This window comes from Pinus tabuliformis, chromosome 2_1 (assembly GCF_031772625.1).
Source record: "Pinus tabuliformis cultivar Carrire ecotype Pingquan chromosome 2_1, CPIR1, whole genome shotgun sequence".
In the NCBI taxonomy this organism is placed as follows: Eukaryota; Viridiplantae; Streptophyta; class Pinopsida; order Pinales; family Pinaceae; genus Pinus; species Pinus tabuliformis.
Window position 1 is genome coordinate 51812626 of NC_142299.1, and position 25682 is coordinate 51838307.

General features: G+C 41.5%; 1 protein-coding gene across 1 annotated transcript in view; it reads right to left on the minus strand.

The window, feature by feature from the left end:
- The window catches only part of LOC149198746 (uncharacterized), a 385249-nt gene that overhangs the window by 227672 nt on the left and 131895 nt on the right, over positions 1-25682 (minus strand). The window contains exon 5 of the mRNA XM_089400347.1: positions 6820-6907. Within this exon, the coding sequence (XP_089256473.1) occupies positions 6820-6907 (88 nt within the window). The remainder of the gene's footprint in view (positions 1-6819; positions 6908-25682) is intronic.

The window sequence follows — 25682 nt, forward strand, 5'->3', positions numbered from 1 at the left end:
AACACATCAAATAAGATATATGACAGGTTGTTTGGCATGTTCAAAGTTAGCAATGCAAACCAAGTTCTCTTTCTCAAAAACAACTTGAAGGATATAAAGAAGGGAAGAGGTGAAGACATTCAATCCTACTTCATGAGGATTACTGAGATAAAAAATGATCTTCTTTCGATTGGAGAAGCTATTGTTGATAGGGAGCTTACTCTCATTGCCCTTGGAGGACTCCCTCGTGAATGGCACATGTTCAACACTACTATTCTTAACAACGACAGGATCCCCGGTTTTGAAGAATTTTTGACTAGATGTTCTCAAGAAGAAACAACGATGATGGAACTAGATATGCCTTCAAATAGGAATGATCCTACTGCATTCTCCGCCCATGCTAAAAAGAAGAACAATGCAAGTTCAAAGAAGCAATGTCTAGGAAGACCAAGTTTCAAGAATGGAAGGAAGGGAAGATGCTTCATTTGCAACAAGTTTGGCCACTATGCTAGGGATGTCCTAATAGAAGGGATACACCTCATGATGATGACAACCACAACAACAATAATTTCGGGGGCAACAACAATCAAAGGAATGGCAAATTCAACAACAGAGGAAAAAGGAATGCTCCCGCTAGTCAACATGGAAATGGTCACCCTCCCAAGAGATCAAGAAATTCCAGGTATGATAAACCTAATGTCGTTGATAACAAGCAAAAAAAAAATTAACTTATATTTGCCCTCTCTATTGCATCTCCTCCAGACACCTTGGGAAATTGGTTGATTGATAGTGGTGCCTCAAGGCGCTTCATTGGGTATAAACAAGCTCTTTCAAAACTGATTGAAAAGGATACAAATTTGGAAATGATCCTTCGAGACAATGCCACCTATCCCGTGAAGGGAGTTGGGAATGTTACTCTTCAATTGAATCAAGGTAACACCATTCATCTGCAAGAAATACTATATGTACCCGATTTAAAGAAGAACCTGGTATCTATCTCGACAATGGAGGACAAAGGATTCAAAGTGGCATTCATCAATGGAAAGGTACGTGTGTGGAATAAAAATTTCAAAGATGCATTTACACTTGGATTCAGGGTTGATAGCCTATATCAAGTTGGAGGAAGTCCATTGGGAGCTATGTCTTGCAACACAACTCTTCAATCCAAATTATGGCACCAGAGGTTTGCCCATCTATATTATAAGGCTCTACCCGATGTGAGGAAGATGGTGACAGGTATGCCCGAATTTAAAGTAGAACATGAAGGTGTTTGTCAGGGCTGTGCCAAAGGAAAGCATACAAGGGGATCATTCCCCTCCAGTGATAGCAAGACTACCTACATATTGCAATTGGTTCATTCCAATCTATCTACTATGATGCCCGTGAACTCTTTGGGAGGATATTTATATTATGTTTATCTTTATGGATGATTTCTCTCATAAGACTTGGATTTATTTCTTGAAAGAAGAGGGACAAAGTATTCTCATGGTTCCGTTCTTTCAAAGCTTTGATCGAAAATCAAACCAGGAAGAAGATCAAAATATTGAGGACCAATAATGGAACCAAATATGAATCGAGTGAGTTCAATAACTATTGCTCACGAAACCAGCCAGGGCTCACGCAAGGCCACGAAGAGGTAGCCCAGAGTTGCGCAGTGCTTCAGAGAGGCCAACGTTGCTGACGCAAAGGGTCAGAAGGTTAACACAGGGCCTCCTGAGGCTGATGCAAGCCCATTTAGGGTGACCCAGGGCCAGCGCTGGGCAAAGAGAGGTTGACACAATCCAGAAAGGCAGACGCTGGGGTTTATGGGCCTAAGTGGAGCTAAGGAGTTGCCAGAGGGTTTATCCAGGGTTTCAGCCAGGACATTTGTCTCAGACGCAGAGGTACTACTGCCAAGGGCATTCTCTGTTGGGTAAGCCAGATTTGGCACCCGGATTGTACTCTGAAATTGCTTAATAAGAAAACCCCCACATAGTTGCACTGGTTTTCCCGCATTGGGTTTTTCCGGGGACATTGGTCCAAAAATAACGGTGTCATTTTGTGTGCTTGTTTCTGTTTCCTTCAATTGATGATCTGTAATATGTTGAGCATGCACTAGTGTTTATTTTCAGTATTTACATGTAAATAACTTGTTAAGTAACGGAACAAGTAGGTAGGAATAAATCAGTGAAGTGCATGGAGGGTTTCTAAGAGAGTTTCTAACTAGAAGACTTAGAAACTTCAACATGGTATCAGAGCGTGGTTGCAGATCACAGGAGAACTGAGGACATCAGCCGAGCAGAGCAATAGCAGTAGAAAACAGTGGTCCCGAGTGACAGAAGTTGTTTCTAGCAGAGCAGCAACAAGGGAAGGGTGCCAGGAAGAGGCAGTGTAGAGGCTAAGGGAGGCAAAGGGAGACTCACGCAGAGCCACGCAAAAGCTAGGAGGGCTAACGCAGTTGCCTGACGAGGCCGAGTTGCTGGTGCCAAGATTGCGCAGAGCCTAGGAGCTCTCACCTTCAGGTTGTTGGGGTTTAGTTGGCTGTGGGAAAGTTGCAGAGTGGAGCTGGTGGGGTACTGTAGTCAGAACAGTACCTAACAGAGCAAGACCAAGCTAGAGGGAGTTGCTGTTGTGGCGGATTTCTAGCCAAGGAATCCGGATCAGTGTTGCATTTGCACAGACGATCAGAAAGGGGCAACTTGACGGTTGGCAGAAAGATTTCTAGGAGGGAAATCTAGACTCAGAGGGAGTCCAGAAGAGAACTTAGAGAGACTTGAAGGAGTCAAACCGAGAACTTCCAAATGGGAAGTAGAGAGACTCAGCAGGAGTCGAACAAAGAACTTCCAGGCGGGAAGCAGACTCAGCAGTGGTCGAACAGAGAATTTCCAGATGGGAAGTAGACTCAGCATGAGTCGAACAGAGAACTTCCAGACGGGAAGTAGACTCAGCAGGAGTCGAACAGAGAACTTCCAGCTGGGAAGTAGACTCAGCAGGTGTTGAACAGAGAACTTCCAGAAGGAAAGTAGACTCAGCAGGAGTCGAACCGAGAACTTCCAGGCGGGAAGTAGAGAGACTCGGAGGAGTCAACAGAGAAGAGTAGAGAGATGGCCATGAATGGGCTGAGCATCAGGATAGGCTAGATGGGGTGTCCAACTTTGTCATCTAAAAGGCCATGATCCTGTCTATTCTATTTGCGATGAGTGCTCATTTGCCACTTGAGAAGAAGTGGGGAGACATCGAGCTATAGTTAGGAGGACTACAGGCAATGAGGGGTAGGATCCTTGAGGTACCCAACCTCTTGGTATATATCTTGCTACGGGATCCCCGAAGAGGAGTAGCAGGACTGGCAGATGTGAGTAGAGACGGATGCAGATGAAGCAGCAGAGAGAGCTACAGTGCAAAATTCCCGAGACAGCGCGAGGCTAGCAGGCTGCAGCGTTGCAAGAGGCACAGGAGTGTTGCACCAGTGCAGGATGGCGCAGAGATGGGTGCAACAGTGCAAGATGCAGGGAGTTGTTGTAGCAGCGCAGAGATCAGAGAGGGAGGAATTGTCAGTGGCAGAGGGAGCTTCAGCATCAGGAGGGTCTCTAGCCCAACAGAGAGGTTAGAGTTGGGAGATCAATTACTTACTTCTTAGTAACTAAGTTGCAGTGCAACAGTGGGCACCACGATGCAGCGTGATGAGAGTAGTTGCAGTGCGAATGCAGTGTTGGGAGAAAGGACCAGCAGCAGCACGGATGCAGAGGGAGTTGTCGTATAGATGCAATAGTTGTAGTGGCAGAGCCATGGGTAGCAGTACAGGATGCAGCAGTGCAGAAAATGATGGGCAACAGGCCTAGCATCAGCACAAGGACCGATGTCAGATGATCAGGGTGATACTCAGTGAGGAGTATTACTAGAGCACACTCCTCGCTAAGAGGGAGTGTTGATTTGGGGTAGCATCAGATGTGCTCTAACTATGAAATTTGGTGGAGAGGTTGGGGCACATGAGATCTCCAATACCCAGAAAGGGTTTGGGCAGATTCTAAACAGTTTAGGAGATATTAAAAAAAAAATATTTTTAATGGAGTCCCTAAGTCTAAACATAGGGAAATTAAAATATTAAAGTGGATTAATTTATAACTGTGTTGGAATGGTCCAAAATACATGGATCAATCCAGATCTAATCTTAGCCGTCGATTAGGGACTTAATCTCGGCCATTGATATGTCAACGAGAAAAGTATAAGAGGCTTGAGGGTCACTTGGAAAGTACACCAGATCATCAGTCATTCTATTCTCTAGAGTGGGGTTTGCTAAGAGAGATAGAATCAGTGATTGAAATTGCAGTTGAGGGGCAGTGAGTACAGAGAGATAGAGAGGCAAAGATAGTGCCAGGAGATCAGCGTAGGAGCCAGAGAGAGTGATGCAAAACCAGCTAGGGCTCATGCAAGGCCACGCTGAGTTAGCTCGGAGTTGCACAGTGCTTCAGAGAGGCCAACGTTGCTGAAGCCGAGGGCCAGAAGGCTGACGCAGGGCCAACTGAGGCTGACACAGGCCCATTCAGGGTGACGCAGGGCCAACACTAGGCAGAGAGAGGCTGACACAGTCCAAAAAGGCAAACGCTGGGGTTTCTGGGGTTGATTGGAGATGAGGAGCTGCGGGAGGGTTTATCCGGGGTTTCAGCCGGGACATTTGTCTCAGACTGAGAGGTACTACTGCCAAGGGCATTCTCTGTTGGGTAAGTTGGATTTGGCAGCAAAATTGTACTCTGAAATTGCTTAATAAGGAAACCCTCAAATAGCTGCACAGCTTTTCCCAAATTGGGTTTTTCCGGGGACATTGGTCCAAAAATAACGGTGTCATTTTGTGTGCTTGTTTCTATTTCCTTCAGTTGATGATCTGTAATATGTTGAGCATGCACTAGTGTTTATTTTTAGTATTTACATTATAAATAACTTGTTAAGTAATGGAACAAGTAGGTAGGAATAGATCAGTAAAGTGCATGGAGGGTTTCTAACTGGTAGGCTTAGAAACTTCAACATTGCTAATAGTAGTAATTAAGGTTTCCCAAATAGGAGGAAGACTTTGAAGAGTGACCAACACCATCTCTCTATCAGATACAGGGTCGCCAACAATCTGCAATTAATCCCTTAGTTGGGGTGTCCTAATGACATAGGATTGCCCTGATTCCGCCTTGTTCATCTTAATGTCCTTGAGTTGATTCTTCAATGAGAGAATACGATTCAAATTGTTGACCTGATACACCCCAACCAACTTATCATAGATGTACTTGAACTTCTTCAATTTTCCAACATAAGTAAGCAAATGATCTTTCAAAGAATCAATAAGAATTTTCTTGGCTTTGAGCTCATCTTGCTTATATTTGGAATTGGCAACAGCAAAAGCATTTTCCGATGACTCAAGTACTTTTCCTTCCAAATATTCCAAGACATCATTATCATCCAATATGATTTCCAACCTGATCTTCCAAGCAGCAAAATTTGATGAGTCGCCCAGCTTCTCTATATCCTTGAAGTAAGAGGTAGAGATCTTGACCAAGTCAAATAGGCTCCTTTAGCTTCTTTCAAAAATGATTGCTCTTGTCTCTTTATTCCTTGGGCTTGTCTTCACCTTAACTCTAATACAATGTTAATTTTCCATTGTTCTATGCTAGTACAATCACTTAGCCCAATTCTTTCCTCAATTAGCAACCACTTTCAAACAATTTTAATCTTCCAATAACAATGAGCAATTGCAGATAGAACAATAAATAAAATATGAAATAAAAGATAGCCAAGAGTAATGACAAGAAACACAAGATTTGGTCAAAGATTGGGGGAAAACCTTTTTTTCAAATTCTTCTTCTATTAGATTGTCATCAAATGTTCAATAGAGAGACACATAGTCCAATACTACATCCATCAACTAGTCAAAGTCAAAGATTGACTTTCCCAAATCAACCAAGTCTAAACCAATCCAAATAGAGAGAGATAGAAAAATGTGGTCAAAGATTCCAATCTGAAGAAGTCAACAAAATTCAGAGAAAATAAATTTTTTGTAGCTCACAAATCACAGAAATACAACTTTCGGTAGCTACAAAATGACAACTTTCGGTAGCTCACAAATCACAGAAATACAACTTTCGGTAGCTACAAAATGACAACTTTCGGTAGCTCACAGATCACAGACTTTATGTAGCTTGCAGATCTCAGAAAGACAACTTTCCGTAGTTGCAGAATGACGACTTTCAATAGCTCGCAAATCACAGACTTCATGTAGCTCGTAGATTTTGGACTTTCTGTAACTTGGCCTTGCAATTTCAGTGTATGAACTAATGAATGAATGATGTGATGTGCGATGAGATGCATCCAAATGATATCATGTGACGTCTATTTATATATGGTCAAGGGGGTCGAATTTCCTCTTCGAGTCCGACTTGAACTTTTGTGCACATGTGGATTTCACATTAAAAATAATATTTTTCCTTGACCAAATTAAATTCTTCCAATGGCTAGTTGGGTCTTTCTTGATGAGGAAGGTTGTCCAATGAGGGAATTTGTCTTTGAGCAGCAAAATTAACATGTATCATATCAAAAAACAAAAAACAAAAACTGAAAAATATGGCATATATGTATTGCTATCCAAATATGTATCCAAATCCTAGTAAAATAGCTAAAGTAATGTAACATAGGTAGCCCAAACTAACTCATTTTTCACATCAATTTTCCCATTCAGGACATTAATTTCCGACGTATTTTCATAGTAAAGAAAACATGATTTTTGGTAAATAATTGCAATTTCAAATCCCAAATAACCAACCATTCTCATGACAAATGGTGAAATAGGCATAAGTCAAAGGTTGTAAAATTTGACAAGCTTACCCAAGAAGGAAACTTCCTCCTGCCCATAGAAGCAACAAACTGAATTCCTTTAACTGGCTCCAATGTATCAACTGCCCGCTTGGGAAGGCTGATTAGGTACAACAATAACAAGACATTTTTTAGTAAAGACTATTTAGAAAATGATATACATAGCTACCTTCAACAAAAAAGATTCCAGTACCATCAAGAATATGGAAGCCAAATTCCTACTTTAAATTGGAAATTTGATAAATAATATTCAGACAAATGTGCATTATTTTTATAGGGATTACCTTCATCATCTTATTTCTAGATTTTCCATTACTTTCTTTTTTATTTCCAAAAGTACGCAATAACATAGTGAGTGTTATCCCTCATTTTAATTATACACAGTGTCTTCTTAATCAATTTTAAGTTTTAACACAACGTGAATTGAAAGACCACTGCGTTTTGTTGGAATCTATTCAATTGAGTGTTCTTTTATTCTCCAATAAGAATCACAAATCATAAAGCAAAAAGATTGAATATGTTGTTCCAAATAATGAGACTAAAAAGAAGCCTTCAATTGGAAATTTTATCAATAGTATTCAGACAAATATGCATCATTTCTATCACAATTCCCTTCATATTCTTATTTCTAGATTTTCCAATACTTTCTTTTTTCATTTCCAAAACTAGGCAATAAGATAGTGAGTGTTATCCCTCATTTTAATTATACAGTGTTATTTTTAATCAACTTTAACACAATGTGAATTGAAAGATCAGTGCATTTTTACTGGAATCTATACAATTTACTGCTCCTTTATTCTCCAATGTCCTCGAATAGGGAGAATAAATCATAAATTAAAAAGATTGATATGTTGTCACAAATAATGAGACTGAAAAGAAGCCTTCGCTAAAATAAGGAGATTAATTTTCTCTTCATCAATCAATCCCAATCTCCAAAGTCTTTTATATCCATCCAAAGATTAAGGAGATAATTTCGGGATATTTTGCTGGTTACTAAATCCTTTGACTTTGAAAACAACCAAATGTTTGATTTGGAACTCTTACATAGGGATATTAGAGAAATTATCAAGAATTCTTACATACCGATGTCAGAGAAGTAAACAAGAATTCTCACATATGGATGTTAGAAAAATTATCAGGTGATGAAGCCAAAGGCCTGGTTGGAGAAATGATGAACAAGATCAGTGTTTCTTATAGTACAAAAACAATGAAAAATTTAGAAGAGATAGACAATTTCAAAAGGAATCAACCAACACGATATATTATCATGTGATACTACAACAACAACTAACCTAGAACATACAAGAAATCACACTCCGTTAAAATTCTCTATGTGGGTCATCTTATTTATGGAAGCTGATATTTTTCTTGGATTCGTTTGGTCGAGAGGTGTAGGATTGATCTAACGATCATCCGATTCCGACATGTATTCATGGAGATATGAATTTATTTGTATTTCTTGACAATTTGTCAAGATCAGCGATCAAGTTAAGTTGTGTTGCACACCCTGTTATGAATATAATTCATAACAAGTGACATAAATAAAATTAATGTAAATATTAAATAATCAAATATTAGTTATGTTAAGTAGTCATTAAGTTAAGTGAAAAGGCATGTCTAAAAGACATCCCCAGTCACGAAAGGACACTTGCTTAGGTATATATAGGGAGGTCCTCATTGTAAACATATCACTTATACATTTTATATATATAGGCAGGTCAAGGCTAGAGCACATTCCTCGCTAAAAGGGGTGTTCATTTCTAATAGCATCGGATGTGCTCTAGCCTTGAAATTTGGAGGAGAGGCCAAGGCACCTGAGATCTCCAAGACCCAAAAATTGTTTTGAGAAATTCCACCCGAATTAGGAGTTGTTAAAATAATTAATATTTTTAATGGTTTCCTAAGTTTAAACTTGGGAAAATAGAAATATTAATGGGTATTAAGAAAGATAAGGGTGAAAAGCTTCTAAGAAACGAGGATCAAGTCTGTTTTAATCTTAGTCGTTGATTAAAGACTTAATCTCGGTTGTTGATTCATCAACAGGAAAAGTATAAGAAAAGACTTGAGGATCATTTGGAGACACACCGACAGATACTCAGTATCTCTAGGAAAATCGATTCTCAAGTAAAGGAGATCAATTTCAAAGGGAGAGTTGCATGGTGGAGAAAGAGGAGGACATCAGCAGTAGGTAGGGACTAACGAGGAGGTGACGTAGGGACAATGGGAGGCAGCGCAGAGAGAGATGTAGCCCTCATGTAGGCTAACATCGAGGGACGCAGAGCCACTCAGAGCCATCCAGAGTGAAGCAGAGGTGACGCATGACTGGGAGCAGGGTCTCCAAAGTGTCAAAAAGTCTCAAAGGGAAAGTCTCAAGTGTTTTCTTTCAGTTTCTCTGTAAAAGCATTCCTTGTAAAAGCAATTGCTGCTGAAGATTAATAAAGCCCTCATCTGCTACACCGGTTTTCCGCATTGGGTTTTTCCGGGGACAACTGTCCAAAAACAATTGCGTTGATGTGATTGGTGCTTGTGCATGTATTTTTCTCTGGGTAATTGTGTGATAACTGCAGTAGAATTTATTTTAATATTTGTTGAAGGGATTTCATAAATAACTTATTGTGAATAATAAGTAGGTGAAATAAATCAGTGGCTGCAGTAGAATTTCAGTTCAGAAATTTTCACAAGAACACCTAGACGAACATACGTCATTCCTTGGTAAACCCATTGAGAGTTATATACACAAGCTCATCATCTACTAACTTCTCTCCAACTATTGCAAGTTCATCTCTAACACCCTGAATCCTAGTGACATAAGATGTTACATTCTTGCCCTTGTTCATCTTGACCATCCTAAGTTTCTTCTTGAGAATCATCTTCCATTTCTTGGTAGGATCCTAGTACAGCTTGACTATGGCATCCCACATCTCCTTCAATGTAGTCTTTTTTACGATAAGTGGAACAATATGATCTCGTACATCACCAAGAATTATCCTCTTTGCCTTGGTGTTATCCCTCCTATAGTCATGGAACTAGATGGCATTTCTTGGCACAACAATCACTATTGTAGCAAACTCCTTCAGACCATGCTCATCCAAAAGAAATAGTGTCCTGGCCTTCCAGATGCCAACGTTGGAGGCTCCATCTAACATGTCCTAATCTCGCAATCCTGCTGTGATAATTTCCAGAAAAACTGCAAAACTCAATAAACTAGAGAACCCTCACTCCAACTGGAAAATCAATCTGAAAACACTAAATTTCCTCTGTAAAAACCAACTCGACCTCCTTGTGCAGACCCGCACCCTCTACCTGCAACTCGCACTAGATCTTGTAACTAGCACTAGAGCTTGCAACTCGTATTGGCAATCAAGAAATGCTTTCAGAAATTCATTCTAGCGAATACACTACCTCCCTCTGTTCTCTGAAGCTACACACACCTCCTTCCGAATCACTTTCCAGTAATGGAAATGTAATTACTGTCTCAGATATGCAAACTGGGAAAATTGGTCCTTCTTACTGCTTTCTTCGACCCTCTCTTCCGTAGAATGATTTGACCTTCTCTAACCCTAAGAATACTGGAGAAATGAAACCCTCATGTGCTTTCCCTTCCTTGCCCTATGCTAATCTACTATTACAAAACCCTTATGCTGCAAACCCTTTGTGCTAGATTTGCTCTGCAAATTCTAATTTGCCTCCGGAAACCTTTTCTGGCAATCTCACTACCTAGTGCTACAACTGAGACAATTCACTTTTTCCTCTGGATCACCTCCGAGGACTGGAAAGCAAATTGTTGCCTCTGCAATTCGCACTACCTAGCTAGGCCTGCGCAGATCTAGTTTTTTGTGCTTCAGATATCCCTCTGAACTGCACAACCCTCGCTCTAGAGACTATCTGATCTGATCTACTCGGATACCATGTGAAATTTCCATGAATGCAATAAACGGGAATTTAATCTTCTATCTACTAGAGATGCCTCTGCACCATGGTCTCGACCCATAATTGATTTTCCCTTCCTGTCTCTGATTATTTGCTCTGATACCATGTGAAAATTTTATCACTGCAACAACTGATTTATTTTACCTACTTATTTCTCAATAAGTTATTTATGAAAACCCTTCAGTAAACACTAAAATAAATTTTGCTGCAGATATCACACCATAATACAGAAAAAACACATGCACAAGAATCAACACATCAACACAGATATTTTGGACAATTGTCCTCGAAAAAAACCCAATGTGGGAAAATCGATGTAGCAAAGGAGGATTTTATTATTCAGCAATTCTTCAGTACAACGGGGTGCCAAACTGACTTACCCAACAGAGAAAAAATTCTCCAGCACTTCTCCCAGTCTCAGCGTCAGGCTTGCTGGCCTCTGCGCAACTCCCAAACCCTCTGCGTCAGCACTAGGCCTCTTTGTGTCACCCACACAGGCCCTTTAGTGACTGTGCAGTCTGTTGCCTTTGCGTCTGCCTGAGAGACTCTACATCTGACTCTCCAACCTCTGGGCTGCTTTTATGGTGTTGTTCCCGACTCTCTGTTCCATACCCGCTGCCTCTTACTACTCTCCAAACCACTAGTTCGAATTTCTCAGCTAACCCTGCTCCAAAAATCGAACTGACTGGTCTCCCTCAGTGTGTTCTCCAACTGACCCTCAAGCCTCTTATACTTTTCATGTTGGTCCTTCAACGACCGAGATTAAATCTCTAATCAACGGCTAAAGATTAGATTTGGCTTGATCCATGACTTTTGGAACCTTCTAACCTAGTTTTATATTAATACCCATTAATATCTTATTTTTCATAAGTTTAGACTTAGGAACTCCATTAAAAATATTAATTATTTTAATATCTCCCAAACTGGTTAGAATATGCCCAAACCATTTACGGGTCTTGGAGATCTCATGTGCTTTAGCCTCTCCACCAATTTTCAAGGCTAGAGCACATCCGATGCTACCCCAAATAACAACTTGCCACTACTCCTCGCCTTGGTCATCCTCCTAATTTCTTCCTGGCAAAGTGCTGCCCACATCTCCTCCCAACTGGGAGAGTAGCCCTGCCTAAAATACTTTGCACAAATGTCTCCCACTCCTCGGAGACTACATTCAGGGTTGTCTTAACAATAAATTCTGGATCCGGTGTAGAACCCACAGAAGTAAGCTGGTCGCGAATCTCCTATAACTTAAGAAGGAATGGATTTATTTGCTCTCACTTATGCATCTGATATGACAACAGTTGATTCTCAAATAACATCTTCTTTTGCACGGAAGAGCCCTAGTATAAGGTGGTCAGGGTGTCCCACATCTCCTTTGATGTGTTTTTCTCAACAATATGTGGTATGACATGATCTTTGACCCCGTCTAGGATCATGCACTTCGCCCTCGCCATTACATCCTCATACTTCTCGCTCTCAGCTGGGTCAACTAGGATAGCACGGTTCTCAAGGCAAAGTCCTTGATGTGATGTCGATCCATGACTGTCATGATCCTGGCCTTCAAGATGACAAAGTTGGAAGCTCCGTCCAACTTGTCTTGATCCCTTCGTCCGTTCACTACCATTTCAGCTCCTCTTCTGGACTCCCTCTGAGTCTCAACTCCCCTCCTGGAAATCTCCTTCTAAGTCCTGATTTCCCTTCTGCAAATCCTCTAGCCAACTGCCGAAAATCTCCTCTTTGCTTCTCACTGTTGCTACTCAGCCAATGAAAAAGCGGACTTCTTGGTGGAAAGTCTACTGAGGAAAAGTACCCTCAAAGTGCTTCTCTTCTTCCTACTAACGTTTTTCAGCCCAACAATTTGCCTGTTGAAAATCTGTGTCCCACCAACGCTCTCACGCTGAGGCTTCAACGCTGCTCCCTCTACCCCGGCAAAAATTTGAACTGGAAATCCTCTCCGTCGACTCACACTAAGAGAGACTACCTCGAAAATCTTCCCTCCTGGCTTGGAACTGCGTCAACCCTCTCAGGGTTTCGAATTGTTGCCTCCTACAGATTTTTCGAACTCCCTTCTTCTGCTCAGTGCTGGATCTAACGGCGCTGCTCTTCTTGCCTCACCTGCAGCTCTGATACCATGTGAAAATTCCACAACCAAAATCCCTACAGCAGCAACAGAATATCGAACTAACAAATCAATCTTGGTGTATCACCAATTGACCCTCAAGCCTCCTCTTATACTTTTCTTGTTGAGTCTTCAACAGCCGAAAGTAAGTCTCTAATCAACGGCTAAGATTAGATTTGGCTTGATCCATGTCATTTAGAACATTCTCACCCAATTTTATATTAATACCCATTAATATTTTAATTTTTCTAAGTTTAGACTTAGCAACCAAATTAAAAATATTAATTATTTTAATATCTCTCCAACCGGGTGGAATTTCCCCAAACCATTTCTGGGTCTTAGAGATATCATGTGCCTTAGCCTCTCCACCAATTTTCATGGCTAGAGCACATCCGATGCTACCACAAATCAATACAGAGGGCAGATAAGCCGATGTAGAGCCTAAAGACTGACACAGAGCATACACAGGGCCAGCATAGAAATAGTCGGGGGTTAAGCCAATCTTGTGCCGGATAAGCGAGAATCCTGTCGTGTGAAGTGAGGTAAAACTCACTCGATCTTCCGCCAGTATTTTTCATTGTAAAGAATTACTAGATGAGCATCCTAGATTTGTATTCAGATATTTATCCTACTTAATAATAAACCCTCAGAACTGCTACACCGGTTTCCCGCATTGGGATTTTTCGGGGACTATTGTGTCCAAAAATAAGTGTTTCCTATGTACCTTGTTCTTTTCTCTGTTTTTTGTTTCATGAGATCAAATATTTAATTAGTGTAGGTTGCAGAAGTAATTTGCTTCAATATTCAGATGTATAACTTGATGAATGTAATTTAAAAAATCAAGTAGGTGAAGTAGATTCAGATTTGTTGTAGTAGGGGTTCCTTGAGGATTAGGAATTTTCACATGGTATCAGAGCATTGATTTTGAAACAGGAAGAGCAGATCCAGTGCTAAGCAGTGAGGTCGAAAGCTGCACTTGGCAACAATTCAAATCCCCTTGAAGAGATTGTGCAGTCCTTGTCGGGAAGCAAATCCGAGGAAATCTCTCTCTAAGTGAGATGACAAAAATGTATGATTTCCAGTTTGTGAGTTTGCACAGGCAGAGGGAGTGACGTAGAACCTCAGCGCAACGCTTGAAGAGCACAGTTTCTGTCGAGGCAGAAATCCGCTGAAAAACAACGAAGACATGTAGAAGGGGAATTTTCTACTCATAAAACTTTTCACTAGAAAGTTCGAATTTCTCACTTTGTTGAGCAACTAAGCAATGCTAAGCAGTGACTAGAGGAGTCAGTTCGACAGTTGGGTGAAATGGCATCACATGGACTCAGAGATCAGAACAAGTTGGAAGGAGCTTCCAACTATGTGATATGGAAGCCCAGAATCTTAGTTGTTCTAGAGGAAAATGATCTCGAGACCTACATCAATAGTGTTGTAGTTGTTCCTGCTGACAACGATCAGAATAAGAAGTACAAGACCGACTAGGGAAGGCAAAGAGGCTCATTCTCGATGGAGTTCGAGATCATGTGGTCTCACACTTGCAAGGCAAGGATACATTCCGAGAGATGTGGCAAGTCTTGTCTTCTGTGTATGAAGGCTCTTCCGAAGAGCGGATGATGTATTTGAGGCAGAAGTTGCAGCGGACTTTGATGCAGAAAGGAGAAGGGACCAACCTCTATCTTCAGCGTCTTCAGGACACTAGAGACCAGCTTGCTGCAGTGGGCTCCACTCCTCAGCCAACTGCGATGGTAAGGATAGCCCTGAATGGATTCTCAAATGAATGGAAAATTTTCGTCCAAAGCATTTTGGGCAGAGGAAAACTACCTTCATGGGAGGAGATGTGGGCGGCTCTTCAACGGGAGGAGTTAAGGAGGGACCCAGTAAAGGTCAACCTCGGTGGCAACAGTGGGAGTGGCACAAAGAGGAAGGAGGAGGAGAACGCAGCTCTGGTATCGAAGGGAAAGCAGAATCCAAAACGAAAGGAGGGCATTTCAAAAGTGAAATGTTTTAGTTGTGGGGACTTGGGCCACTATGCATCCCAATGTCCATTGAAGAAAAAGGACAACGATGGAAACATGATCCTGAAGCTGCTTCAGCGAAGACTGACGAGGATGAGTTTGCCATGAGTGCCCATGCATCTCCAGGATGTTGATTTTTGGTAGCATCGGATGTGCTCTAGCCTTGAAATTTTGAGGAGAGGCTAAGGCACATGAGATCTCCAAGACCCAGAAATCTCTTTGAGAAATTCCATCCGAATAAAGAGTTACTAAAATAATTAATATTTTTTAATGGGTTCCTAAATCTAAACTTAGGAAAATAAAAACATTAATGGGTATTAATAAAGATAAGGATGAGACGCTTCTAAGAGACGTGGATCAAGTCTATTTAAATCTTAGTCGTTGATTAGGGACTTAATCTCAGTCGTTGATTCATCAACAGGAAAAGTATAAGAGAAGACTTGAGGGTCATTTGGAGACACACCGGCAGATACTCAATATCTCAAGGAAATTCGATTCTCAAGGAAGAGGAGATTGATTTCAAAGGGGGTTGCAAGGTGGAGGAAGAGAAAGCCTTCAGCAGCAAACAATGATCGAGGAGGAGGTGACACAAGCTTAGTGGAAGACAGCGCAGAAAGAGAGACGCAATCTAGAGAAGGGACGCAGAGGGATGCAGAGCCACGTTGGTTCAATCAGAGTGACGCAGGGGTGATGTAGAAATGGGCACAAGATCTCCAAAGTGTCAGAGGGTCTCAAAGGGAAAGTCTCAGGTGTTTTCTTTCAGTTTATCTGTAAAATCATTCCTTGTAAAAGCAATTGTTGTTGAAGATTAATAAAGCCCTCATCTACTGCATCGATTTTCCCACATTGGGTTTTTCCGGGGACAATTGTCCAAAAATAACTCTGTCGATGTGATTTATTAGTGTGCATGTATTTTTTTCTCTAGGTAATTCTGTGATAGCTGCAGTAATAGAATTTCAGTTTACAAATTTTCACATGGTATCAGAGCAAAGATATGACAACAAGAAAGGAAAATCGGTTATGGGTCAAGAGCATGATGCGCAGGCATCCACTCAAGGGGACTCGAGCAGATTTCCAAAAGAATGCACAAGGGATGAATATTCGATGTTAGCTTCCAGATTGGAAGAAGAAGTCGCTTGCCTTGCAAGCTCTGCCTCCTCGGACGTTTGGTATATAGACAGTGAAGCTTCCTGGCATATGACAGGAATTCGAGAATGTTTTTTAGATTATCAGGAAGAAAGAATGAATTTTCAGATCACCATGGAGAATAAGGCAAAGTGTACTCCAGTAAGAAGAGGTACCATAGTGTTTCAAACCAAAGCAAGAGAGCGACTTCGAGAAACCAATGTGTTGCATGTGTCGGGATTGGGATGAACTTACTTTCCGTGTCTCAACTTCAAAACAAGGGCTATGACGTTTTCTTCATTAAGGAGAAAGTATATGTCAAACACCCAAGTTGGAAAAAGAAGGCTCAGATTGGAATCAGAAGTAACAGGTTGTACAGGTTACAACTAGAATCACCAATGGCACTGATAGGCAGTAATGGAGACAAAGACTTGAATGAGCTATGGCATAGGAGGATGGGATACTTACACCATGGGGCTCTGAGAATTCTCAGGAAAACAGTATTAAGAGTTCCAGAACTAAGTACTGAACGGGATGATATATGTAGAGGGTGCGCTCTAGGCAACTATGCAAAAGTTGCATTTTCCAGAAGTAACAATAGGGCGAAGAGTATGCTAGGATTGATACACTCAGACATCTACGGACTGATGTCCACCAAAGCTCTTAGTGGTGCCAAATACTTTGTCAGCTTCATCGATGACCATTCCAAGAAGACTTGGACCTACTTTCTGAAAACCAAGGATGATGTTTTTGGTCGATTCAAAGAGTTCAAGGCTCTAGTGGAAAATCTGACAGGAAAAGATAAAAGTGTTGTGCTCGAACAATGGTGGAGAGTATGTTGACAAGGACTTCACCAATTTTTGCGCTAAGGAAGGCATCAGAAGATAGTGTACAGCTCCCTACAATCCGGAGCAAAATGGAGTAGCAGAAAGGAAAAACTGGACTATTGTGGAAGCAACTTAGGGCAATTTTGCATGATCAAGATATGCCTAAATTCCTAAGGGCAAAAGCATGCAGCACGGTTGTTTATGTCTAGAACAGGACTCTTCACAGGGCATTGGGAAAAATCACTCCGGAGAAGGTCTTCACTAGGAAGACACCTGAAGTCAGTCATTTCAAGATATTTGGGAGTTTAACATATTGTTGTGCCTGAAGAAAAGAGAAAGAAATTAGATCAAACTGCTAAGAAAGGATATCTTGTGCGATATAGCAAGAATGCGAAGGCATATAGAGCCTATCTTCTAGGGAGTAGGAAGGTAGTAGTTCGGTGGGATGTAAATTTCATGGAGGATAGAGCTTTCAGAAAATCCCAAGAAATGCCTTCCGAGGAGCAGTTGAAAGACGAGTCGTTGCTCGAACCTGTTCAACCGGCAGAAACTGGTACAAGAAATTCTCTTGAAGACAAGGCTTCAGAATAAGAGGAATCTCAGGAAGAAGAGGAATTGACAGATGTACCTACTACTAGTGGAAGAACAAGCCGGGAACTCCGACAGATTATACGAGATGCAGAAGACTTCATTGGTGCACCCAAGAATAGTAAAAGGGAGCAAAGACAGCCAGACAAATACCAGGCCTTCATAGCTCAAGTTGGGGAACCTTCTAGTTTTCAGGAGGTCGTTCAGCATCGAGTATGGGTAGATGCTATGGTTGAGGAATACAGCTCTACAATGGTCAATGATGTCTGGGAAGTGGTACCTAGGCCTCAGGACAAATCAATGGTAGGTTCGAGATGGATCTACAAGGTCAAATATGTTGCAGACAACAATGTGGAGAAATACAAAGCCAGGTCCGTGGCTAAGGGATATGCTCAGAAGGAACGGATAGACTACGAAGAAACCTTCGCCCCAGTAGCGAAATATACTTCTATTAGGACCATGATATCTCTTACAGCACAGATGGGGTGGAGATTCATTGGATGGATGTCAAGGCGGCATTCTTGAACAGGGTAATAGAAGAGGAACTATACATCGAACAACCAGAAGGTTTTGAGACACGTGAGAAGAAATCTCATGTATGTCGATTAAAGAAAGCCTTGTATGGGCTAAAACAGGCACCTAGGGCATGGTACGGTCGAATTGATGGCTACTTGCAGAGGATGGAGTTCGTCAAGAGTGATGTAGACCCTAATCTCTACTATCTGGTTGTAGAGAAGGAGCCTCTAATCCTAGTGTTATATGTGGATGATCTCTTCCTGATAGCATCATCTAGGCTCACCAAAGACTGCAAGAAGAACCTAGCCAGAGAATTGGACATGAAGGATTTGGGACAGATGCATTATTTTTTGGGGCTGGAAGTTTGGCAGCAGAAGGGTGAGATCTTCCTAGGACAAGGGAGATATGTTACAGAGATCTTGAAGAGATTCAAGATGCAAGACTGTAGACCTATGGCTACTCCAATGATCACCAACTAGAAGAAGATAGATGCATCAGAAGATAAACATGTTGATCCCACCTTGTACAGACAGCTCATAGGGTCCCTGATGTATCTGGTCAATACCAGGCCAGACATTTGTTACGATGTTAACAACCTCAGTCAGTTCATGGTAGAACCTAAGAGGGTGCACTGGGAAGCAGCCAAACATGTTCTCAGGTATATACAAGGAACAGCTGAGCATGGAATATTGTACACCAGAGGCAATGACATCAAACTGAGTGGGTTCACTGATGCAGATTGGGCTAGAAGTTTAGTAGATCGGAAAAGTACAACTAGGTATTGTTTCAACATTGGATCAGGAATGACCTCCTGGTGCAGTAGGAAATAGAAATCTGTGGCTCTGAGCTCAGCTAAAGCAGAATATATGGCAACTAGCACAACTTCGTGCGAAGCCATATGGCTTAGGAAATTGCTTGTGAATCTATTCAGGAGAAGGATGGAAGCGACTAGGATCATGTGTGATAATCAGAGTTGCATCAAGCTCTCTGAGAATCCAGTAACTCATGATCGGTCGTAGCATATTGATATCAGGGTCACTTGGTCAAACATTGTGTCCAACGAAGAGCAGTACAGTTGAGCTACACTCCTACAGGAGAACAGGTGGCAGACATCCTCACCAAGGCTCTAGGAAGAACAAAGTTTGTTCATTTCAAGGAGAAGATGGGGATGGTAAAAAATCCATTTCAATAATGGATATGTAACGACCCATCTTTAATTGCACATATTATGTGCCCCTGTATAAAAAAATAATAATACTAAAATATAATAATAAAGGAATAAAAATGATAATTATAAAATAGAATAAAGATTTAGTATGGTATCAATAATTAATTAATTAATCTAAAGTTTTAAAGTTATATTAAAGCAAACATAAATAAACTTTATATATTAAAAAAAATATATATATATATATATATAAATAAAACAAAGTATATATATATAAGGTACATATCAATATAATCAAGCAGTATAAAGTATGTCATATAACATAATAGTGTTAATATGTATATAATGATCAAATGTTATAATACCTTCAACCTTATAAATATAAACCATCGCATAAAAGAAAAACATAAAGCAAAGCAGAAATGTCTGTACGGGAGGATGACTCACAGCTGGAGGAAGCTGTCACCGCGAGAGTAAGCGGTGGAGTCGGTGTACAGGGCGGCCACCGCTTAGCCCTGACTATAAAATCACCGGGATATGGCTGAGAAGGGGGACAGAAAAACGGAGAGTGGAGAGGAGGAGAACCAGGAAATCAGGAGTTTAAACCAGAGGGAGCTTTACATTGATCTGAGGTTCTGGGCACGGGGGCAGTGAGCTTCGGTGAGAAGCTTACTGGATTGGCTGGGAGGAATTGGTTTCCCGGTAATCGGATCAGAATAACCGCGGCGTCATCAACTACATCGGAGCAGGCAGCAGTTCAGGTAGGTGTTCGAAATTCCTTACAGTTACTGTATTTCTGTTCTGTTTTGGTTATTACCGTATTTACTGTATTTCTGTTCTGTTTTGGTTATTACCGTATTTACTGTATTTATGTTCTGTTTTGGTTATTACCGTGGTTATTACCGTATCTAGTTCTGGTTATTTTCGAAGTTCAGTAGAAGGTCTTTACAGGATAAGTATAAGATGTTTCAGTGCAACAGTTAGCAATGGCAATGCTATGGGTAGCATGATGCAGCAGGTTGAGAGGGAGTTGCAGTACACGAGCAGCAGTGGCAGTGGCAGTGTTATGGGCAACATTACAGGAAACAACAGTGCAGGGGATGTCAGGCAGCAAGCCAAGCATCAGCACAGGTACCGATGCTGAAGTTCAGTGTGATGTTTCTATAGTGAAACATTGCTAGAACACATTCCTCGCTAAGAGGGAGTGTTGAATATTTGTAGCATCGGATGTGGTCTAGCCTTGAAATTTGGAGGAGAGGCTAAGGCACATGAGATCTCCAAGACCCAAAAATCGTTTTGAGAAATTCCATCCGGATGAGGAGTTATTAAAAATAATTAATATTTTTAAATGGGTTGCTAAGTCTAAACGTAGGAAAATAAAAATATTAATGGGTATTAATAAAGATAAGGATGAGAAACTTCTAAGAGACGAGGATCAAGTATGTTTTAATCTTAGCCGTTGACTAGGGACATAATCTCGACTATTGATTCATCAACACAAAAGTATAAGAGAAGACTTGAGGGTCATTTGGAGACACACCGACAGATACTTAATATCTTAAGGAAATTCGATTCTCAAGGAAGAGTAGATCGATTTCAGAGAGAGTTGTAGGGTGGAGGAAGAGGAGGGCTTCAACAACAGGCAGTGATTGAGGAGGCGGCGACGCGGGGTTAGTAGAACACAGCGCAAAAAGAGAGACATCGTCTAGAGGAGACACGCAGGGCCTATGCAGGCTGACGCAGAGGGACACAGAGCCACTCAGAGCCACGTTGGGTCAATCAAAGTGATGCAGGGGTGGCGCAAAAGTGGGAACAGGATATCCAAAGTGTCAGATGGTCTAGAAGGGAAAGTCTCAGGTGTTTTCTTTCAGTTTCTCTATAAAATCATTCCTTGTAAAAGCAATTGCTGCCGAAGATTAATAAAGCCCCCATCTGCTGCACCGGGTTTCCCGCATTGGGTTTTTTCGAGGACAATTGTCCAAAAATAACTGTGTCGACGTGATTGATTCTTTTGCATGTATCTTTTTCTCTAGGTAATTGTGTAATAAAGGCAGTAAGAGAATTTCAGTTTAGAAATTTTCACACACGAGGGAGATGGGGCGATATTGAGTAGTAGTCGGGAGGACTACATGTGGGCAAGATCCTTGAGGAGTCCACATCTTGGATCGATTCCTTGTTATAGAAGCCCAAGATTCAGCAGTAGCGAGGTGGACTTAGTGTCAGATGATGCAGTGGAGTGTTTGAAGGATAAAGGCAGTAGTTGGGGACCAGAGACTGATCAACACAGAGCAAGGTTGGCAACAATGCAGTTGGCACAGTGTAGGAGTCAGTAGCAGCACAAAAGATTCAGAGAGTTGGAATCAGAATCAGTTAGATTCCAACATTCATTGTATTATGTTGAACATAGTTAAGTTCAGCTAATTTTGGATGTTTTTCAATTGCTTCTCTCAGCAACTGAGTTGCAGTACGAATGCAATGTTAGCAGTGGCAGTGCTAGCAGCATAGTAGATGCAGCGTTTGAGAGGAAGTTGTAGTATAGATGCAACAGTGGTAGTGGCAGTGTCATGGGCAGCAGTATAGTATTGTTGGTGGTAGCAACAGTGCAAAAAAGAGGTGGTTCAGAAACAGAGCAGCATGCAGGTGGACATTGTTGCTAGAGCACTTCCCTCGCTAAGAGGGAGTGTTAGTTTTTGGTAGCATCGAAAGTGCTCTAGCCTTGAAAATTGGTGGAAAGGCTAAGGCACATGAGTTATAAAGAACCCAGAAACCGTTTGGTGAAATTCCACACGGATTGTATTTATTAAAATAATTAATATTTTTAATGGGGTTCCTTAGTCTAAACTTAGGGAAATTAAAATATTAATGGGTATTAATCAAAATATGGGTGAGAATGATCTAGAAGGCAGATCAAGCCATGTTTTAATCTTAGCATTGATTAGAGACTTAATCTCGGTCGTTGAAGACTCAACAGGAAAAGTATAAAATGGAGGCTTGGGGTTCATTTGGAAACACACACACACAGATAGAATTCATCTAGAGTTCAATTTCTGGGGCTAGGAATCTGAGAAATTCGAACTAAGTGATCATTCAACAATAGAGGGGCAATGAGAATCCGGGAGGACTTTCCAGAGAATACTAACAGAGAGACGGAGAGAGCTTGCAGAGAGGCACCGCAGTAGCCAAGAGAGCTGACATTGGGCCAATCTGGGCGCATGCAGTCCCGATGCAGAGCCAGGAGGGTCAGCGCAGAGCAGAAAAGTTGCCTGTCACGAGAACAGTTGAACTGTCGGGATAGCTGACGCAGAGGGTAGAGAAGCTGACACAGAGCCTACGCAGGGCCAGCGCAGAAATAGTTGGGGTTAGCCAGTCTTGTGCCGGATCAACCGGAATTTTGCCGGGTGAAGTGAGGTAAAACTCACTCATATTTTTCGTCAGTGTTTTCTCTGTAAAGGATTGCTAGATGAGCATCCTAAATTTGTATTCAAATATTTCTCCTGCCTAATAATAAACCCTCAAAACCGCTGCATCGGTTTTCCCGCATTGGGTTTTTCCGAGGACTGTTGTGTCCAAAAATAAGTGTGTCCTATCTATCTTGTTCTTTGCTCTGTTTTCTGTTTCATGAGATCAAATATTTAATTAGTGTAGGTTGCAGAAGTAATTTGCTTCAATACTCAGAAGAATAACTTGATGAATGTAATTTAAAAAATCAAGTGGGTGAAGTAGATTCAGATTTGCTATACTAGGGGTTCCTTGCGGATTAGGAATTCTCACAAATTTCCAAAGATATCGAAATGCATCAACTAATCTCCAATAGACAACCAAGAAAAAGTGTGAAAATCCCTTTTAAAGAGAGTTAATCCAAGTCAAGTGATGATGAATGTTACAATGAGGCTCACTTGTATTTATATGAGCCTTTCAGGAATTCGAATGGCCTAATTTAGCCTAATGAGGCCCCTCCAATAAAATAATATGCAAAATAACATCAATAATTAGCCTCTCAAGAGGGTCTTTGGTGACAAACCCACTAAATAGCTCTAAAACATGAATAATTAGCATCTCAAGAGGGCCAAAATGATAGAAAAATAGCTAGAAAGGTCGTCAGAAGGCCGAATCAAGTCCCTCATGTTCCAAAACGAATAGGTGGGCTCCAATAACTGTGATAAATGGGGTGGCCCCTTAATCTCCAAGCAACCTCTGATGCTCCCAAGTGGTTGTGGGGGCACAAAAAACGATTTAATAGGTCTCCAGCTGGATCGAACAAGTTTGTGCTCCATCGACAAGGGTTGGAATGATGACACAAGCCCTCCCTTGTCTCCCTAGATGAGAGAAAACCCCATTTGGGCTCTAGATCAACTGCCAAGTGTGTGGTGCAAGTATGTAGTTGGTTGGGCAATGTGGTCCAGATGCATCATCATCATTGAATAAGTGGGGCACGAACAAACAATAGGTAGTGTTGAAGGATCCCATGGTGTGGCTATTTGCTCTTTGCTATGGAGGAAACCCATGGCTCTCAACACTCACCCTACAAATGCCATCATGACCCTCTAGAGGGATTGGATCCTGTATAGAGAGACCAAACCCCAAGATGAAGACCCACCTACAATCTTGTATAAGATACAATGCATCTCCTCACCTTCCAGCACAACAATTCATTAGCGCAATTGAGTAAATGAGCTTACAAATCATGGAACCAAGTAGACATTTCATAGTGGCATGCCTTTCCATAATGGGTTTTTGAATGTATAGGTGTCCCTAGGTGCAAGAAAGAGGTTAATCAAGAACCCTATTAGGTGGTTTCAGCTTGCAAGGGAGTGACATGTCCATGGTATATAATACTTCAAATGGCAGGGGTCATGTGTTGAAATTTCTAAGTATTACCCATTAGATATTTTTATGTATTCTCTAGATTATTTCACTTACTTGTATAATTACTAACAAGTTATTTAATCATATAAATACTGAAATAAACACAATACAGACTCAACCATCTACAGATCAACAGTTGAAAGAAATAGACAAACACATAAGGGACACCATTATTTTTTGACAATCGTCCCTGGAAAAACCCAACTTGGGAAAACCGGTGGAGCAGTTCTGAGGGTTTTATTATTAAGCAGCTTTTCTTGAGTACATTGGGTGCCAAACTGGCTCACCTGACAGAGATAAAAAAATCTAGCAGTATTACCTCTCTTCGAAAGTAGATATTTTGAAAGTATGTTCCATGAAACCCTCTCTAACACCTCTCTGAGGCACTGCGTCAACCCTCCTGGCCTCTATGTCAGCCTGAAACCCTCTACGTCAAACCTCTAAGGCTCTATGCAGCCTCTCTGGCCCTCTGCGCCACTTCTACAGCCTATGTGTCACTCGCACAAGCCCTCTGGGCCTCTGCGCAGTCACTGCTAGCCTCTACGTGGCTCTCTCTATGCTGGTCTTCCGACACTCTCTCTACCTTGCACTCACTGCCCCTCGCTACAATACTGATCACTGGTTCGATTTCTCTTAGCAAACCCCGCTCTAGAAAATCGAACTGATTGATCACTCCAATGTATCTCCAACTGACCCTCAAGCCTCCTCTTATACTTTTTTTGTTGAGTCTTCAACGACCGAGATTACATCTCTAATCAACGGCTAAGATTAGATTTGGCTTGATCCATGTCATTTAGAACCTTATAATGCAGTTTTATATTAATACCCATTAATATTTTTATTTTAATAAGTTTAGACTTAGTAACCCATTAAAAATATTAATTATTTTAATATCTCCTTCACTGCGCAGAATTTCCCCAAACCATTTATGGGTCTTGGAGATCTCATGTGCTTTAGCCTCTCCACCAATTTTCATGGCTAAAGCACAGCCAATGCTACCCCAAAACAACACTCCCTCTTAGCGAGGAATGTGCTCTAGTAATACTCCACCACTGAGCATCACCTTGATTATCCAACACCGGTACTTATGCTGATGCTTGGCCTTCTTGCCCAACATCCTCTGCACTGTTGCATCCTGTATTGTTGTCCATGGCTCTACCACTACCATTGCTACATCTGTACAACAGCTCCTCTGCATCTGTGTTGTTGCTAGTCCTTTCTCCCAACACTGCATCTGCACTGCAACCCTCTCTCATCATGCTTCATTATGTTGCCCATAGCACTACTGTTGCAATGCAACTCAGTTACTGAGATGATGGTAACTAACCTATCCAACCACTGACATCCTTGTCAGGCTAGAAGTCCTCCTGATGCTGAAGCTCTCTCTACCGCTATCTTGTGCTCCCTCTGCTGCCTCTGCGCTGCTGCAACACCTTTGTGCCTCTCACACTGCTGCAAACACCTTTGTGCCTTCCTGCATTGTTGCAACCTCCTCTGTCCCTCTCGCACTACTGCAACCCTTTCTGCGCTACCAGGGACTACTACACTCTAGCACTCTCTGTCGCTCCATGCTCATCCGCTTCTACCGACATCTGCCATCCTGCTACTTTCACTTCGGGGCTCCCATAGCCAGATACGATCCAAGAGTTTGGGTACCTCAAGGATCCTTCCCCTCATCTCCTGTGGTCCTTCTGACTACAGCTCGATGTCTCCCCACCTCTTCT